Source organism: Macrotis lagotis, chromosome X (genome assembly GCF_037893015.1).
Source record: "Macrotis lagotis isolate mMagLag1 chromosome X, bilby.v1.9.chrom.fasta, whole genome shotgun sequence".
Classification (NCBI taxonomy): Eukaryota; Metazoa; Chordata; class Mammalia; order Peramelemorphia; family Peramelidae; genus Macrotis; species Macrotis lagotis.
In genome coordinates, this window is record NC_133666.1 from 243168665 (window position 1) to 243188253 (window position 19589).

At 36.8% G+C, this 19589-nt stretch overlaps 1 protein-coding gene across 10 annotated transcripts in view; it reads left to right on the forward strand.

The window, feature by feature from the left end:
- The window catches only part of ARHGEF28 (Rho guanine nucleotide exchange factor 28), a 378068-nt gene that overhangs the window by 331628 nt on the left and 26851 nt on the right, over window positions 1–19589 (forward strand). For all 10 annotated transcript variants that reach the window (XM_074208046.1, XM_074208045.1, XM_074208043.1 and 7 more), the window contains 2 exons: window positions 3427–3912; window positions 6797–7097. In XM_074208046.1, coding sequence (XP_074064147.1) covers window positions 3427–3912; window positions 6797–7097 — 787 coding nt within the window. The remainder of the gene's footprint in view (window positions 1–3426; window positions 3913–6796; window positions 7098–19589) is intronic.

The following is a 19589-nucleotide window of genomic DNA, read 5'->3' on the forward strand; positions in this document are numbered from 1 at the left end:
TCCTAACAAGCCTTTTGCCTAGTTGAAAAAATTGACCAGTCATTGCTACTTCCCACAGCACTAATATTCATGGATACCTCCCACACTAGCCTGTGCTAGGAAGGAGGCAAATGGCCCTCAACCTTTAAAGCTCAAAAGTATTCAAGGACCTTGATTTAACATCCCAGATACTCAACCATCTGCAGAGCAGTAGCAGAGAGCATCTTACAGACATTGCTGCTTGTAACATAATGTCCCACTGCCTTTCACTTCAGGAAGTTCAGTGCCCTTTCCTCCTTTTGTTTCTTTCTTCACCTTCATCCCTCTCTCAACTAACACATACACACACACACACACACACACACACACACACACAATCCTCTCTCTCTCTCTCTCTCTCTCTCTCTCTCTCTCTCTCTCTCTCTCTCTCTCTCACCAGTTAGGCATGCTTTCTCTGCTTTACCTCCACTGATTGAGCTGTCAGGCAAGCACCCCATCTCATCAACTTCGAACTTTGCATTGGAGGTTCCCTATCTTTTTACTCTCTTCCTATGCCCAAGATTTACCCCACATCAGTGTGATGAGGGAGGAGAAGAATGAGTTTGATGGTACTACTTCTGAAAAGAAATGGGGATAGTAAATATATAAGAAGTAGGTGGGTGAAGAATGACCTTAGACCTTTCTATTTCCCCAGTGTTGTCTATCCAAAATCAGGTACTCTATGCATGTCCCAACTAGCATGTAGTTAGCAAGAACAATTAATTAGTAACCTATCATCTACACTAAAGGATATTCCTAATAACTTAAAGTCACTCTAAGATTTTTGGGACACCCTGAAGATGATAACTTTCTAATAAATTATTCTTGCTAACTACATACTTGTTAGATCATGTATGGAGTACTTGGATTTAGGATAGTCAATATTGGAGAAAGCTTTTAAGCTATTAAAATTATTGAAGCTTTAATAGCTTAAGGCTGCACTATTTTTGGAACAACCTGTGTATTTTTTTATTATTATACTATTTTATCCTCCCTCATTACATGTTAAGACAATTTTTAAAAGATTTTTAAGTTTTGAATTCTTTCCTTCCTTCTCTCCCTTTTCTCCCCCCCTCGAAAATAGTAAGCAACCCTATATAGTTCCACCTTGTAAACTTCTTCAAACCCAGATTCCTAGGAAAGACCTTATTCTTTGACCCTCCTTTCTCATTGACTTATATTTTAATCCCCTGTAATTTAGTTTTCAATTCTATCACTCAACTAAATATGCTCTCTCAGATGCTATCAAGATCTCTTCACTGTAAATTCTGATAGTCTATTCTCAGTCCTCACCCTTCCCAAGCTCTCCAAAGTTCTTGACCCTGTTGCTCACCTCCTCTTCCTCGATACTCTTTCATGATATTTCTATCAGTTGCTTTTTTTCAAACTGGCAAAGTGGTTCTTTCTCAATTTTCTTTGATGAATATCCCCTTCCTGGTTTCTTGTTTCCTGTCTTTCTCCACATTTTTATATCCTGTCTCCATATCTTTGCATTGGCTGTCCCCATGATAGGAAGACACTCTTCCACTAATTATAAGAAGCTCTAGTTTTCCTCAAGGCCAATTCATATGATACTTCTGGAAAGTTTCTAGGTCTTCTCCTCCCCCTTAGTGATTAATTTTCAATCTTTTCCCAACTATCATGTATATGCTATTTCTTTTTTGACATATTGCATTTTCAATAGAATTAAAACTTCTTGAAGGCAGGGACAATTTTGATTTGTTTTTATCATCCCAAGACCTATTCCACATTGCCTGACACCTTGTATGACCTTAATAAATGATTGGGGGATTGGATTGTAAATTACCAGGAATGAGTACTCTCTCTACCCTGCCTCTCACACACTGGTTTCCTGGAATATTTTTTCCAATTTTCTCCATTAATGAAGGCTTCTAAAGATCTCTTTCCTTTCCTACCTAAGGGTACCTCTTGGTCCAGGTGCAAACATTCCTAGTTAATGTATTATGAATTACAATTCATATAAGAGGCAACTGTTGAGTGGTATTAGTTTTAAACATGACCCAAAGTTCTTTAGTTTTTTAAAACAAAAAAAATGCCCACACATGGGATTCTCTCCATCAAACCTCCATATTCCTAGCATCTGCTATGTGGACAGTTTTAAAAAAAATGTTTCAAGAGGTGTGGAGAAAAATGTGAATTTGGCCCCAAGAGAACAATAATGTCATATCCAGATACAAATATATGTGTAGACCCAGCATGTATTCATTTTGGGTTTATCCTTTCCCTAATCTTTCACACTTTTAAAATGGGAGTTTTTAAAATTAAAAGCTGCCATGGGCATTCACTGAGATTTTCTGGTTCTGCAAAATCCTTCAAAATCTTGGCAATTTTTTTTTTCAGGGATGTTGCCAAACTTTTCAAAGTCAGATATTGTAGCACAAAATTATTTTTAAATCTAGTTAGTAATGTCCTGTGGACTTATCCTTAATCATCCCAGCCTCCTGTAAGCAATTAATTAAATAATTTCTTCTCACTGGTTTAGGCATGGCCTTTCAGCTATGGTGCTGAGTAAGAACAGCAAGCTTAGTAGCTGCGACTATTAACAAAACCATGGGAAGTAGTTCTAACTCCTAGTCTCAGAAGAGTCCATGTAGTTTAGTAAGATATTATTTATCGGTGAATTCCAGATTGCCATTTTGTGTCCTTATGGAGCCAGTATAAGCTAAAGAAGGACTCCATTTAGGAATTAGCAGGAGAGAATAACTAGGTTTATGACTTTTAGACTTGTAATTTTGTGTACTCAATTCCTGAATGATAGATTTAGTTAAATAATGGTCAAAAGAGCAATAGCAAAATACATTTCAGACATATGGGATGCTTTCCCGCTAATGTTCCTCCATATAAATCCCCAACCAGATCTTTAGAAAAGAAATTGAAGAGTCAACATGAAATATTAAACTCTCTTGCTTCTCTGAGTTTAATAGATGTCCATGATTGAGTGATTAATAAAATTGAACTGAAAGGGATATTAGAGATTGGTTTAATAAAAGTTTTTAGCTTGATTTAAAAAAACTATTTCAATATAATTAGTTTTCTTTGTAATTTTATGTATTTTTTACATTTAAAAACATTATTCTAAGAATTGGACTATAGGCTTCACCATACTGCCAAAGAGGTCCATGATACAAAGGTTAAGAAGCACTGATCTAGACAACTTTAGAAAGGTTAAGTGAACTTATTAAGGAAAATTCAGAGCAGTAGGAGGTAGTGGAAAATTAGTGACCCTGAATTCTGTTTGAGAATTGGGGCATTTTTGGATATCTGTAACTCTGGGACCTAGTACTGGCACTTAGTAGAGAGTTGATAAACACTTGCTGATTGATTCATAGTGAGAGGGTAGCTTTAATGATGTGGGACCCTTTTGGTTTTGCTCTTCCCCTGAATTAGGCTGCCCTGACCATACAAGACAGTCACATTGAGCTCCAAAAGCTCATTCTCCAGGAGCACGAGAGAATGCCCCTAGGTCTATCTCTCCGGGGCTCGCTGCTCCAGGAGCAAGAGAAGTCCCGCCACTTGGAGAAACAGCGGGAGGAGCTGGCCAACATCCATAAGCTGCAGCATCAGTTCCAACAGGAGCAACAACGCTGGTACCGCAAGTGTGACCAGAGGCAGCGGGAGCAGGAGGCAAAGGAAAAATGGCTTCAGGAGCGCGAGAAGGAGTGCCAGAGTCAAGAGGAGCTGCTCAGTCGGAGTCGGGGGGAACTGGACCACCAGCTCCAGGAGTATCAGCAAAACCTGGAACGGCTCAGAGAAGGCCAGAGGATGGTGGAGAGGGAAAGGGAGAAGGTCAGGATCCAGCAGAGTCTCCTATGTCACTGGAGGCACAGTCGGCAGAGTAGTCTCCCTGCGGCCTTTTCTCCAGGAAACAATGAGGTACAGTTTGGGGTGGGGAGACACGAGCCCTTCCATGAGTAATTGGAGAGGTTTCTGAATTTGGGGGTCTCATTCACAAGACATCACAGTGATTCTAAGGCAACTCTAGGGCCATTTCTAAAGAATCACACTTTTATCTCTTGGGTATCATGTTCAAGTACCGTATTTGAGTTTATTTGTAGTTGTCAGAAGTCTTAGGGATTATCTTTCTAATTGTCTGTCTGTCTGGCCATTGCTCTCTCTCTCTCTCTCTCTCTCTCTCTCTCTCTCTCTCTCTCTCTCTCTCTTCTCTCTCTCTCTGTCTCCATCCAACCAACCATCCATCTATTCATTCATCCATCCGTCAATTCATCTATCCATCCCTAACTATATGGATATTACATTTTCTAGAATGGTTTAATACATCTCTCTCTCTGTCCCTCTTTTTCTTTCTCTGTCTTTCCTTTCTCTCTCTACTTTCTTCCATCCTTCCTTTCCTTCCTCCTTCATCTATGATTTGACTAAACCTATCATTTCATCAATGTAGGGAGCTTCTGGTATGTGAAACTATTTTTAGTAGTGCACTTAAACTTTCTAGTTTTTTGTAATTAACTAAGCACCAGGACATTGAAAAGTGATTTTTCCATGGTTACACAGGACATGTCAGAGGTAGGACTTGAATACAGGTCTCCTAAACCAGCTCTTTATCTACTGGGTCATATTGCCTGTTGGAGATAATGATACAGACATAGATATGCAAATTAGATATGCATCTGTGGCTATATTTATGTGTAATATAATTATATGTAATATTATTAAGCTTCATAAATTTCATAAACCTTTCCAGGACAATGAAATGGGATTACCTATCTAGTTACCTTTCAGCATTTTTAGACTCTTTTTAGGGTTTTTTTTGGTCCATAGAATGGAAAATAGGTTGACAAAGAAACATTTATTTTCTAGATCAGTGATGTCAGACTCAAGTAGAAAAAGGCATAAGGGGGGAACTAAATATGATACAAGGATCTCTGAAACTACACATTGACTTAGAAAACTACATATTAACAATTTATACATTTTAATTCATTTTTCTTAAATATTTCCCAACTTTTTTTTTAAGTTGTTCAGTTATAGCTCTGCTCTATACCAGGAGCCCTTAACTTGGTGTCTGTGAATTAAAAAAAAAATTCTATGTTAACATAATTTGTTGCCTTTATAATACTATGTATTTTGTTTTATGCATTTAAAAATATTATTCCATGCAGGGGGGGTGGGGCCAGGGCGGCTTAGGTTTCACCAGATTGTCACAGGGGTCCATGTTCCCATACTGGACTTTTTCTTTGTGAAGGTCTTGGCATTTTGTAATTTCAAAAATGTTCTTATCATTTGATCATTCAGAGACCCATAGTGTCATATTTTATTCTATTTGTTAGCTTTGGGCAGATAGCAACTATTGAGGGTAGTTGTGGGATAGTGGTTAGAAGGTCAACCTAGGCGCCAGAAAGATTTGGGTGTGCATCCAGACTTACACTGACTGTATAATGATGGACATTTCACTCAATCTTGTAGTGTTCCATATATTTTTAAAGATTCTAAGTTACCAAAGAGTTATTTATCTGTATAAGTGGAGGGAATTTCTACAATGGGAGTTCTCTGCACCAATAAAGTCAAACAGGTCTGGACCAAAAACAAATTATTCACAACTGATCCTGTTTGGAGATTAGATTGGATTTCATTATTTCTCTTAAAATTTTCGTCCTTTTAAAAATGTTTTTATTAATGTCTTCTTTTATATCACTGTCATTTCTTAATGATTTCTCTCCCTTGTAATAAGTAAAGTTAAGCAAAATCAGCACCTTGACCATGTCTATGTATGTATGTCTCATTGCATTTTCCTATTCCTCCAACTCTCTGATGAGAGGCAGGGGGTATCTGTGCTCTGAAAATCATCAGTACTTCGAAATTATCATTGATAATTTGATGAGATGTCTTCATCCCTCTGTATTGCTTCCTTTATATCAGTGGTATTAAAATCAAATAAAAATAGGGCTACACATCATTCATAAGCATCTGTTGGGGCTCATACTGATTTTTTTAAAAAAATCAAATATTATCATTATATTTTATGATGTTTTTATTTCTTTTAAAAATATTTTCCAATTACTTTTCATTTCAATTCAGGTGGCATTCAGAAATGTGACCAAGGGAGGCAGGTTCTACACCTCTGCTTTCCATGATTATGAAGATGATTCTCTATGTGTTAATTTGATATTTATAAGCACAAAATAATTGAACTAATGACAATGGAGATTTATTTAATTGATATGTAAATTGTTGCTGATGGTAAGGAATCTCTTAGAAGCTTTCCACTGCATTTTCTTTTCCATGAATGCATGGAAAATTAAATCTTTTTCTGCAATTTACTTATATCAAATTACATTTTTGATATGGTTCATGCACCAAATTGCAAAGTTTACTTGCAAGTTTATCAGAGATGGTTTTTGTTGCATTTAATTTTTGTTCCTGGTTGAACCATAAAGTATCTTCCTTGTAAAGCTATAGTGTATAAATGCTATATTATAATCCTAGGTAGATTTTTCTTTTTATTATTTCACAAAAAAAGGAGCAACTTTTCAATTCCTTTGATCGAAATATAGTGGAAATTAAAGCTCATTTCTGATTGTTGTTTCAGGATACAGTATGCTGATCAAATTAATGTTTTTAGTTATAGGTCTATGAGAAAAGAGAATTGGGGTTGGAGATTAAGGGTCATAGCACTCCGCCTGATCTTCCCTTTGATTGGAACTAATTTAATAAATTCTTTTCTCAGCAACTGTCTTATTAAAATGCTGAAAGTCATCTACTAGAGAAACTGTTATATTTTCCCTTGTAATTTCTTGCACAGGTAACAGGCCTTAATCGATCGGACAGCCTCTGCCATGAAAATTCATTCTTTGTAAATGAAGCTTTAGTAAATATGTCACTCAACACTGTCAACAAATCAAACTCAGCTGGAATGCACCAAGATATCATATACCCCTTAAATATCCCAAATTCTGATTTAACAAGGACTAGTGAGAATCAGACAGACCTCAAGATGGACATTTCTCATCACTCTGATGTTACTCATGAACTATGGAGAACTACTGATCCTGGTCATCAGGTACCCTCTATCCTCCGAGGCAACAAGGATTGTTGTAACAACGGTAATTAATCCTTTTAAAAATATCCTACATAATTCAGACCTAAAGTTGTTTCTCTGAGTGTCTCCAGCTTAGTGTAAAGTAAAGTTAGTCCTAGAATATGAATAGATGGAAATTTGTTTAGGGATGGGGAACAGTAATGGACCAGAAGAAGGGGAGAGTCATGATTGATCAATGGTATAGAAGCCAGCGGAGACTGAACTGGTATCTGTGGTGAGATCTCGTGGAGATCTTCTCAGCAATGACATCTAGTCTAACTCCATGGATGGGTTAGAATATTTTTATTTGAAGGCATGAGAAGCAAAACAGCCAAGTTACAAAATGAAGTATAGTGACAAAGGGAGCCTTGAAGGTCTGACTTCTATATGAAATCTTATATTAAAAGAAAATCTTTTCTATCCCCATTCCAAGCATATTTGCTTACCAATTGTTGTTAGAGTATTCCCTCCCTCAGCTCCTATCCCAGAGTCCATGTTTTCATGGAAGAAATATTGGGCACGGAGCCAAGAGATTGGTCAAAACCCAACTCCCAATATTGCAAGTTGAACAAGTCATTTGATCTCTCAGAATCTTGCCTTAAAAATAAAATGGGGAAAATGATATTTTGACTCCCTACCTCACACAATTGTGAGAATACTTTGCAAACCATCAGGCCTTTATAAATATAAACTTTTATTAATTATGTGTGATTGTTTCTCAGAGGAATTCAGGAGATACAAATTGTATTTGGAAAGGGTGGTGGTAAGTCCTGTCCTAAGCATTTTCCTACTGTACAGTGAAGTTGTGTCTTTTGCTATTAAACATCAGAAATGAAATTGCTAATACAAAAAAAGGTGTTGAGTCTCCATAATTACCTCATAATAGCACAATTTGCTAATCCCTTTAAAGCATTTGCCAAATAAAATTAAAAAGGCAGCTATGCATCTAAATGATTCAGATCTGTGTCTATTATAAATTGAATTCTGTGGGATACAGAGGAGGGAATGAGAAGAACTTGAAGACCTTTTAGCAGAAAACAGATGGCATGTTACAGAATTAGCAAATGGCTAGCCACATGGGAGTGAAGTCAATCACCCACCACAAGATGTTCTAGAAACATAAGACACACAGTTGTATAAGAATATTTCAGGATAGCCTGCCCATTTTCTCCATGCATTTGGTTACTTTTACAATTTGTAGCTGACCACATCCATTGATGGGCACAACTTCATATCTATTTCAACCCGTCACCTCATTTTACAAACCTTCTAGTTTCTAAGAAAAATTAGATGAGTGTCTTGCAAATACAATAGAAAGGAAAGGAAGCTTTGGGGGAATGTGATTTATGTATCCCAAATCCAGGATATATACTTGACATTTTTGCCTTAGGTTCCATGGAGGTCAGAGAGAGCCTTAAATACCATAGATGCCAAATAAATGTTAGTTGTTTGCAGACACTCAATCTATTTGACTATAAAAAATTGTTTTTCTGACACATTGCTTTGTGGTAATGATGGGTTGTTGCCCTTTGTAAACCAAAGATCACCAGACTGACATCACTGTTGGGGTCAATGTATAGTGTATCTGATCCGACTATGGCTAATCAGACAAATAGGGACAGGTTAACTACAAATTGTCTCTATGAACATTTGGAATGGAAGGAAAGTGTGGGAGAGAAGAGGTATTAGCTCAGTGTTTGGGATGCATTTGTTGTAATGATGACTAGCTGACTGGCTTTTTATCATGTTTTATGTTCTCATCAGTGTGGTTATGCTCACTGGCTCTAGTTTAATTCATAAAGACTTAGCTTGAGTTAAACCACACTGAACTTTTTTTAAACAAATGTTTCCCTTCCCCATTCTCCGCCCCCCCATCTCCATATTTTTCCCCAGCTTTTTCATTGTTGTGTTTGGGTTTAATTCCTTTGTCAAAGCATGTTTCAGAGTGGAAAGCTTTTAAAATATTTTGGCATTGTACTTGCTAACAGATAGGAAATGAACTATGGAAAAAAATAGGGTGATTATATACAAAGCCCATCTTCCTATGAAATCAGAAGACAGTTTGTAGGCAGAGAAGTACTGAGAAAATACACTTATGTTTGATGGATTTTGTTTCTAATGTATGCTACATTGGAAAGATTTTGAGCTTGAGCCAGGTGACAGACTGAACATTGGACAACATAAAAACAGACTTGGTAAGATTTGAAATTAGAGAATACTGGATCTGAATCCTGGCAATAATATTTAGTAGTTGTATGACCTGAAGCAATTCTCTTAACCTCTTTAGGACTCAGTTTCCTTGTCCATAAAAGAGATTTAGAGTAATTCTAAACCCATTATTTATGAGTTTTATTGAGTATGATCTATGATTCCTACTGAGGGTTAAAAGAGTTGGGAAGGGATTATGGGCAGCTAGGTGACATAGTGGATAGACTGCCAGGTCTGGAATCAAGAAGACTCATCTTGAGTTCAAATCTGGCCTCAGACATTTACTAGCTGTACAACCCTGAATAATCATTTAACTCTGTTTATCTCAAATATCTGTAAAATGAATTAGAGAAGGAAATGGCAAATCACTCCAGTATCTCAGACAAGAAAATCTTAAAAGGAGTCATGAAGAGTTGGACACAACTGAAGCAACTCAATAACAACCAAGGGATGATGTAAAAAAAATTAACATTGAAGAGAGGAATCTCTGGAGAGAGAGAACAGAATTAGACCAGGTCTTCGAGACCATTAGGCGAGACTCATCCTCAAAGATGTGATATATAAAGCAGCCCAGAATGAGCAATTAATGTTCTTGTATTTCCTTCATAGAGAGGAGATGGGAAGAAAGCCAAGAAACAAAAGAAAAGATTCAGAATGAGAAAGCAATTAGTCTGCCTCTCTTTTCTTCAGTTCCTTGAAACAGGAAGGAGAGTGACCTTTAGTGAATAGAATGACCTTTGGTGACTACTCTGAATTTTGGGTAATCTTTGCCATTAATTTTCACTTAATGTGAAGGCATTTAATTAAATCTGCATTTAATTTTGATCCATTTAATTAGGAGAATTTTAATCCAAAGGTGTGAATACAAGTTTATTAAAGTCCCACAAAGCCTGGCTTGTAGGCTTTTTGAAGGAAAAGAGAACCTTTTCTTTTTTGTGTTTGAAGGCCTTGAACTCAGCAAACATCATGCCAATCACATTTTGTTGTTCAGTTGTTTCAGTCATGTCTGAACCCATTTAGGTTTTTCTGGGTTTGTCATTTTCTTCTCAAGCTTCTTTTACAGATGGGTAAATTGAGGCAATCAGGGTTAAGTGACTTGCCTATGGTCACACAGCTAGGAAGTATCTGTAATCAGATTTGAACTTAGAATGATGAATATTCCTGTTTATGTCAGTCACATGGTAGGAGTGTAATAAAATGCTTGTTAATCAATTGATTAGGAATACCTTGTCAGTTACTCTAGGAATCATTGTCCTTGACTTTCTCAGATAAATGGAATTGCGAATTTCATACAATTTCTGAAACATTAAAGGCCAACAGAAGGGAAATAATTCCCAGATGTTGCAAATTTGGCCCAGATTTAGATTTTAGTTGTTTTGTCCAATCTAGTTCCCCTGGGAATTGTAATATGTTAATGAATCCTGTTCTGAACCTAGAGAGTCCCTTTAAAGTTGTCAGGCCTTTCATTTTCTTTGGCTGTTAATGAGGTGTGTGAATGTCTATCTTTTGTTTTGGGTTTTAGAACTTGGAGCAAAGTTAATGTGCCATCCTTTTATGACCTTTGATTGAATATTGGCAATATAATTATATGCTCTCCTTTATAGGGCACCTAGGTATTTCAGAAATTAGAGCACTGGGACTGGAGTCAGGAAAAATTCATTTCCCTGAGTTCAAATCTGGCCTCAGACACTTCCTACCTGGCCAACCCTTGGCATGTCACTTAGCCCTGTTTGCATCAGTGTCTTTATCTGTTAAATCACCTGGAGAAAGAAACCATTCTAGTATCTTTGCCAAGAAAATTCCAAAAGGGATCACCAAGAGTCCGACACAACTTAAAAACTAATTGAACAACAAAAAGCTTTCAAGAATGAAGACATGAAAATTCTTCTGTGTTTTGCCATTGATGGACCACAGTTAAAATACTGTGAACCTTCCTGGCTGCTACCATGGTTTAGGAGGAACATGAGAGAAATGAAAAGCTTACAGAATAGTGCAATCAGGATTACTAAGGCCTTGAGCCCTTGCCATATGAGGATTGGTTGAAGGATTTAGAAATGTAATTTTTTTTTTAGGTTTTTGTAAGGCAAATGGGGTTAAGTGGCTTGCCCAAGGCCACACAGCTAGGTAATTATTAAGTGTCTGAGATTGGATTTGAACCCAGGTACTCCTGACTCCAGGGCCAGTGCTTTATCCACTGTGCCACCTAGCTGCCCCTAGAAATGTAATTTTAGAAAAAAATAACTCAAAGGAAATATGGCAGCTTTTGTTGTTATTGTTGAGTTGTTTTAGTCATGTGTGACTCTTTTGGCTTTTCTTGGCAAAAATACTGGAGAGATTGGTCATTTCCTTTTCCAGCTCATTTAATAGAAGAGGTAACAGGTAAATTGGGTTAAGTGACTTGCCCAGGGTCATACAGCTGTTATGTATCCAAAGCCAGATTTGAACTCATGAAGATGAGTATTCTTGACTTCAGGCCTGGCCACACTGACTGGCCACCTTGACATCGCAGCAATGTTTAAGTATTTAAAGGAATGTCTTGTGAAAGACTTGTGCTATTTGACCCCAGAGGTCAGAACCAGGTGTTACAGGTAAAAGTTGTAAAGAGAAAGATGTAGTTTTGATAGCAGGAGAAATTTTCTATAGAACTGTGTGGAAATGGAATGGGATGATACTTTAGGAAATAGAAGCTTCTCCCTCTCTGGAGGTCTTTAATTAGAGACTGAACAACCATCTATCAGGTGATTCCATTCAGGTATAGATTGATTGGGCTAGATGACCACTGAGATCCCAACAGCTATAGAATTCTATTGACTCTATGAACATCTGAATTCCCAAATAAAACCATCATAGTGCTTAACATTTTAAATAAAGAGAATAGTCAATTTTGTAGGTACTTAAGGTTACATAATTCAGCAATGGTTTATTTGTGTCTGATGTTTGAGAAGTAGTTTCATTAAAGACTTTAAGGTAATTTCCATAAAAAGAGGAAACTGGCAGTATAGTAGTAGTTGGTAAACATTTAGTTGGAAAATTGTATGTGTAAAAGGGCCTTGGGGAGAAAAAAATGGTTGTTTTCAACTCACATAAGAGGCTAGAAATTCATTTGAGTGCACTGAAATTGAGTTTTAATTTGGACATAGTATTGCTATTTCTTACATTTTATTTGGGGGAATAGATTTGAACTTCAAAAAAATATACATTGGCAATGGCCCAATGTATTAAATATTATACTATATAAATAGTACACTATTATAGGTTATACTATTAATATTATAATAAATATGATCCTATACAATAATTGTGTTAAGTATTATGCTACTACAAAATTAAAAGCTCTCCAAAATTTTGTAGATTTAGAAACTGCATTTCTAAATTTAATCTACAATTAGAGATTAGACCCATGATTTCAGTAGTATAAGGAATTTCTTTACCATTGCAATTAATAATCTTAGTCAGCTAGAGTCCTGAGAGGTTAGGTGACTCATATGTCCAGTATGTTTTAGGGGCAGAATTTAGACCCTATTTTGGATTTGAGCCAGGATACTTGTGTTGTCCTTTCAATTTGGTCTGATTCTTCTTGACCCCATTTGGGATATTCTTGGCAAAGAAATTGGAGTGAGTTGCCATTTCCTTCTCCAACTCATTTTACAGATGAGGAACTGAGATGAAAAGGATTCAGTGACTTGTTCAGAGTCACACAACCAGTAAGTGTTAAATATGAGGTCACATTTGAAATCAGGTCCTCCTAAATCCAGACTTGGTGCTCTATCCACTGTGTCACCTAGCTGCTTTGCTCTCTACTACTTACTATTTAGAATCTCTATTCCTTTACAATCTAAATGATCTAGATGCATAGTTTACTTTCATCAACAAATCAAACACTATCATAGTATTGTTTGGGAAATAAATTTTTACCTAGATATAGCTAATGAACAGTTAGGAATCATGACGTGAATTTTAAGCATTAGACTGTGCTTTGGTTGATGATTTGAGAAGAATAGAGTCTTATTTTAGTTATTCTCCATTCATGACGGCAAAACTAAAACAAAAAAAAAAAAAAGAAGCTTAGGTGCAACAAGCTGTTTTTTTCATTTTTCTTGGGGACAAGCATAAAGGCTTGACATTAGCCTTCTGTGTTCTCTCCCAGTAAAGAGCAGCATGCCATTTGCCTTGAGAGGCTGAGTGCCACAAAGCAGCTGATTGTCAGCTGTCTTATTACCCAGCTCCAGAGTGCATGGGGGGCTGCAGAAGCCTCCTGGGCTGGGAGCCACCCAGCCTTATTGAGAGTAGCTCAATGCATGGAGGCAGGGGTGAGGGTGGATATTCAGAAAGCAAATCCAGCAAGGGCCATATTCAGAAGTAAAATAGAATTTAATGAGCCTGTTCATCCTCCCTTTGGAAACCAATTTGGTTTCAACTAAGGTGGGAATCGAATCTGCTCCAGGATCAAAGGGTCCCATGAGATCTTAGTTGGCATTGCAATATCCCCAGTTCACACAACAACTAAAATAATAGTGGTAGAGCATTATCTCTAGAAATAATAGGGTTTGGATTTTAAGAGCAAACTGAGAGGATGCAATTTTTCCTAAGATGATCAAGTAAGACAGTGTTTTTAAAGGACTCTGCAGGCCTTTAAAAAGCTCTGTGAACATGATCTGCTATTATTGCTATTATCTCCATTTTATAGATAGGGGAATTACACATCAGAATGTCAGAATATTCTCAACTGCAAACTGTTTGTTTGAAGTCTTATTTTAATCTTGGGAATTATTTTGGTAACATTTAAAAAGGGGCTGGCTGGCCTGATAGAATTGGACCTTCTCTAGTGTAGATTTGTAGCATTTAGGCTTGGTCACAACTAGATTTGATTCTGAGGGAATAGTTGTTTGTCTTGCTGCTTTGTATCTTGAGCCATCCAAGGATGGATGATGATTCATATTAATTAGAAGTGTAGAATACTGGGTTTGGAGTTTGAATCTTACCACAGATACTTAACTGGCTATTCATCTTTCTGGGTCAGTTATAGAACATCTCTAAATCTTAGTTCCCTCATCTATAAAATTGGGAAAATAATAGCACTTACTTTAAAGGATTGTGGTGAAGACTGAATGAGATAGTAAATGTTATGGACTTTACAAAACTTTAAGGGCTATATAAATGTCAGTTATTATCATGAATGAGGTGGCAGAGTAGTAGTAGACAGAGTTCTGGTCTTGGGGTCAGGAAGGCCTAAGTTCAAAGTGTCTTGTTAGTAAGCTAGACATTTACTAGCTGTGTGACACTTGGCATGTCACTTAACCCCATGTACTTTCGTTTTTTTTTTTCATCTGTAAAATGAGCTGGGGAAGGAAATGACAATCCACTCTAGTATCTTTGCCAAGAAAACTCAAATGGGTCACAAAGAGTCAGATACAACTGAAATGACTGAACAACAACAATAACATCATCATCATCAACATTGTGTCTAATTTTTAAAAATATATGTATATTTACTGATATTTATTTCTACATTTTTAAAATGCTTTAAAATTTAGCAAATGATTTATAGCTTTTATCTCATTTGAGCCTCAACACAGCCCTATGACTAAAAATGTTATTATTTCCATAAGAAACCTGAGATTCTAGACATTCTGATCTGCTATTGATCATAAGAATCTAAATTGCAGTTTGAGCCCAGCCTGTTAGAAGGAGTTAGGAAACTTGGGCTTCAATATTGCTTGGAAGAATTAAGCCTCAGGAAAGTCAGTCAACTCCTTGAATCTCAGTTTCCTCATTCATAAAAAAAAATAGAGGCATGGGGTGGGAGGGGGAGAGGGAGGAATTCAATGACCTCTGAGTTCCCTTTTAGTTCTAGTTCTAATTTAGTTAAAGATTTGTGATTCCATGACGACAAATCTGGTACTCTGGGGTCCTGCAGGGGCCTTGAATAAACTGTGGATTTGGGTTCTGAAGAGAGTTGGGAAAATCATTTAACCTTTATAGCCCTCAGTTCCTTTGTCTATAGCAGCAGCTCAAATATGTATGGGACTTAAAAGTTGATAAATGACATCTAGCAATTCATCTATCAGTACTTGTACTCCCTACTTCACAGATTTTCTATGAAGAAGACAATTTGCAGTCCTTAAAAACCCTATACTTAGGTGAATTATTATCATTATTATAGGGAAGTAGTCCTGTAAAATAGGAAAGGTTAAACTTGTTCAGTCACATGTGTTCGACTCTTTGTGACCCCATTTGGTATTTTCTTGACAGAGATACTGGAGTTGTTTGCCATTTCCTTCTCCAGTTCATTTTGCAGATAAAGAAACTGAGGAAAATAGGGTAAAGTGAGTTTCCAGTTTCACACAGTAAATAAGTGTCTGAGGCTGGAATTGAGCTCATGAAGATGAATCTTCCTGACTGCTCTATGAATGATGGTGCCAACTAGCACTGCAAGGTTAGACTAGAAATATCAAATGTGGTCTGACTGTGTGTGTGATCTTGGGTGCAAGTTCCCTATAACCTGTCTCTATATTGTTTTAACAACCTGAAGAATGCTTATGACAATACTTATTATGCCTGTCTCCCATGGTTTATTATGAAGGCACTTGGGATTCAAAGAAAAGATTTTAATCTGAATTCTTACTATTAAGTATAATTATAATTATTACCCAGACCCTAAAGAAAAGAATATTAACCCTATTCCCATTCTTGGGAATTAAATAAGATACAGAAGTATTTCACTTTGCAACATTTGCAATCAGGAAAGATGCACCAAAAGCAAAAATATGGACATTTGCCAGAAGAGTTAGGAAATGAGGGTTTCCATTCTTAGTGCCTCTAGTGCCACCATCACTTTTCCTGGGAGACAGAATTATGAAGTACTCAGACAAAAGTAGTTTGTTTAGACCAGCAAATTCCTTTGTTGTTTCCAAGATAATCTATCCTATGATAGGATATCCTAGGATAAAGTCATTCAATAGATATTGGGGACAGATCTGCCATTGTATACCATACCTTGTCTAGTGTTTTTAAGACTCCCAGTGCCATTGGAGTATGGGAAGAGTAACAGATTCTGAAAAGGTTATGTCTATTTTGAAAACTGGCAGCATGACCAAGAGAATAATTCCATAGGAGTATATCTAGCTTGAACTAAGAGAACCCTAAAGATCTTTTTGCATTGTGCCTGTCATAGTTTAGTACAGAATCTGCCTCAGGAATAGGAATGGCATGGGCAGGCAGGCACAGATGCAGACTAGAGAATATTGGTGCAAAAATCTCATACAAATCCACTTAGTCTTATGCCCTGGTGCCAGAGAGTCTCCTTGTATATAGATACTAAGCCAAACTTTCTACTTCACACTTTGATATTTCAATGTTCTGTAACCTCATTGATTTCATGAGTGTAGATTCCTACCCAGTGGGAATCTTTCCTTGCAACTCTTGTCCAGGATCTTCCTGGAAATGTTACACAAGAGTTCTACCCAGAATACTGAAAGCCTGCCTTCAAATTTTTGTGACCTTGTTCAATGAGCCATGGAGTACCTGATATCTTGGTTATACTTCCCCTTTGGTTATATATAACCACCATCCCTACACACACATTCTTGCTAATCTATTGGTCTTTCTCCTTTTCAAGTCATGCCATTTTGTGAAAATGTAGTTTGTTTTTTTAAAAAGAATATTTCTCTCATGCAATTGTTGTGGGTAATATGGTGCAGCTTACTGTGTGCCCACCATGCCCTGTTCATTGCCCTTTGAGTCACCTTGTAACTTCAACTTTGGAGATTGTGTTAGTCCATGCTTCAGTAATTTTGCATCAGCAGAAATATATTGGTGTTGAAAAGGTGAACCTTTGTTTCAAGGTCATTAAAAGTATTCGACTTTGGGGGCAGCTAGGTGTTGCAGTGGATAAAGCACTGGCCCTGGAGTCAGGAGTAACTGGGTTCAAATCCGGTCTCAGACACTTAATAATTACCTAGCTGTGTGGCCTTGGGCAAGCCATTTAACCCCATTTGCCTTGCAAAAAAAAAACTAAAAAAAAGTATTCCACTTCACACATGTTCATTAATAAGTTAGGACTCTTGCTGTCTTTGACTCTTCCTGCCTACTGGACTTTATTGATGTCTTGACTTTTTGATATATCTTTTTTAACAACTATAGATTGACCTTAACTTTGATTTATCCTCCTTGAATTTCAAAATACTCATTATCCTTACTAGTTGGGTGACCTTGGCAAGTCATTTAACTCCATTTCCTCCCCACTACCCCCAAAATACTCATTATCTAAAGATCAAGTATGGTGAAGATGGAGGTGTAGTTGAAACCTAACTCTCTCTGTCTGTTTCTATCTGTCTGTTTATCTATCTAAATATGTTTACATATAAATTTTTGCATGTATATATGTAATATCTAAGTATGTTATATGTGTATATACATGTTTGTATATACATATATATCACTTCAAAAGGAATTGGATAATTTTAAGGAATAATGTCACTAAGTTGAGGTACCTGGGCCATTATTGTCCACTACAAAAATTCTCCTACAAAGAGGATTAGATAGAACACTTTCCTCTTGGCCAATGTTAGACAAAGGCTGCAGATGTCTCCCCTCCAACTTTACTTAGTTTTAATCATGAAGACCACTATCCTTTGCTTATGAAGAAAGACCACCCAAAACTTTGCAAAAATTATGTCAAATGTGCCTATACTGGGTAAATGCTTGTAGTCAGTGAAGAGAGCATTTTGGACTCAGAGTGAGAGAGAGAGCTCCTCATCTAGGGATGAAATCAGGAAGTGGCATCTTTTGCATCTGTGTTATATTGCTGATGACATGGAAGGTCATGCATTTGCATAGACATCTGATAGGAAACAAATTTCAATCTCTAGGAAAAATAATCTCATTCAAGAACATGTAGAAGAAAGGAGTGGTTGAACACAACAGATGAAGAAAATCCAGACATGCTAGTGTAGGATGGCATAAAAGAGAATGTGATCAGTAAATAGGCTGATTCTTGAGCTGCCCATAAATACTAATAAGAATCAGCTGCAGATAGACTCTGAAACTGGTGATCAGTTCTGGCTATTTGTCTTTGTTTCACTGGAACTGAGTCTAATTGAACATAACACTCATCTGTGGTACTTTGGCTATTCTAACTGGACTATGTGGTTGCTCCCTAACAGTCTTCCAATTCAAGCCTGGGGACCAGAGAATAATGTTTTATCTGGGAAGTTTCTATGAGATTGAAAGTTCCTTGGGAGAAGATTTCTTGTCCATAATGGGATCCTAGATTTAGAGCAAGAAGGGTCCTTAAAGTCATCTAATCAATCAATCAATCAATCAATCAATAAGCATTATTAAATCTATTATGTGCCAGAACCTATGCAAAACACTAAGGATGCAAAGAGGGATATGATAGTTTCTTCCCTCAGGGAGCTGATAATCTAATGGGAGAGATGAACAAATATTCACAAAACTCTCTCTCTCTCTCTCTCTCTCTCTCTCTCTCTCTCTCTCTCTCTCTATATATATATATATATATATATATATATATATATATCCACCTGATATTCCTCCATCTCTGTCCAGACTTCTGTACTGTCTGTCCATCCTTCATTCCTAAATTATTCTGTTCCCTCACCTCTGTCTTTTAAACTGCCTTATCCCTCTTCAAGACTCCCCTGTGTTTTTGTTTTTTTGCACCTGGTTCCCCTAGCTGCTGGTATTTCTCCTCTCATATTATCTCTGTATTTATTTTCTCCTTCATTCAAATGCAAGTTATGTGAAGACAATTCCTTTTCTTTCTTTTCTTCCTTTCTTCCTTCCATTTTCTTCCTTTCTTCACCTCCTCTCCTCCCTCTCATTTTCTTCTTTCCTTTCTTCTTTCCATCTTTCCTCCCTTCTTTCCATTTTTCTTCATTCCAGCTTTCCTTTCTTCCCCTTCTCTCTTTCCTCTCCTCTTCTCTCCTCTCCTTTCCTTTCCTCCTTCCTTCCTTCCCCAGTTAGTAAAATGCCTGATCCATAGTAAGCACTTCATAAATGCTTGTTGATTAATGATTTATTAGTGAGGAAAAGATATATCATCATCAGGAATCTTCTTGCTACCTGGCTGTCCCAACATTAGACAATAGATATAGTATTCTAGTCAATTCTGCTATGATAATATTCTTAAAAATCACTGTGCTTTGTAAAACCATAGGACTTGGGAAAAGTGGGGTTAAGGGTTAAACCTTGTCAGGACACATTAAAAAGAAAAGATAGGAACATAATAAAAATAGTTTCAGATTTAAACATGTTAAATTATTAAGAAATTCAAAATATCCCAACA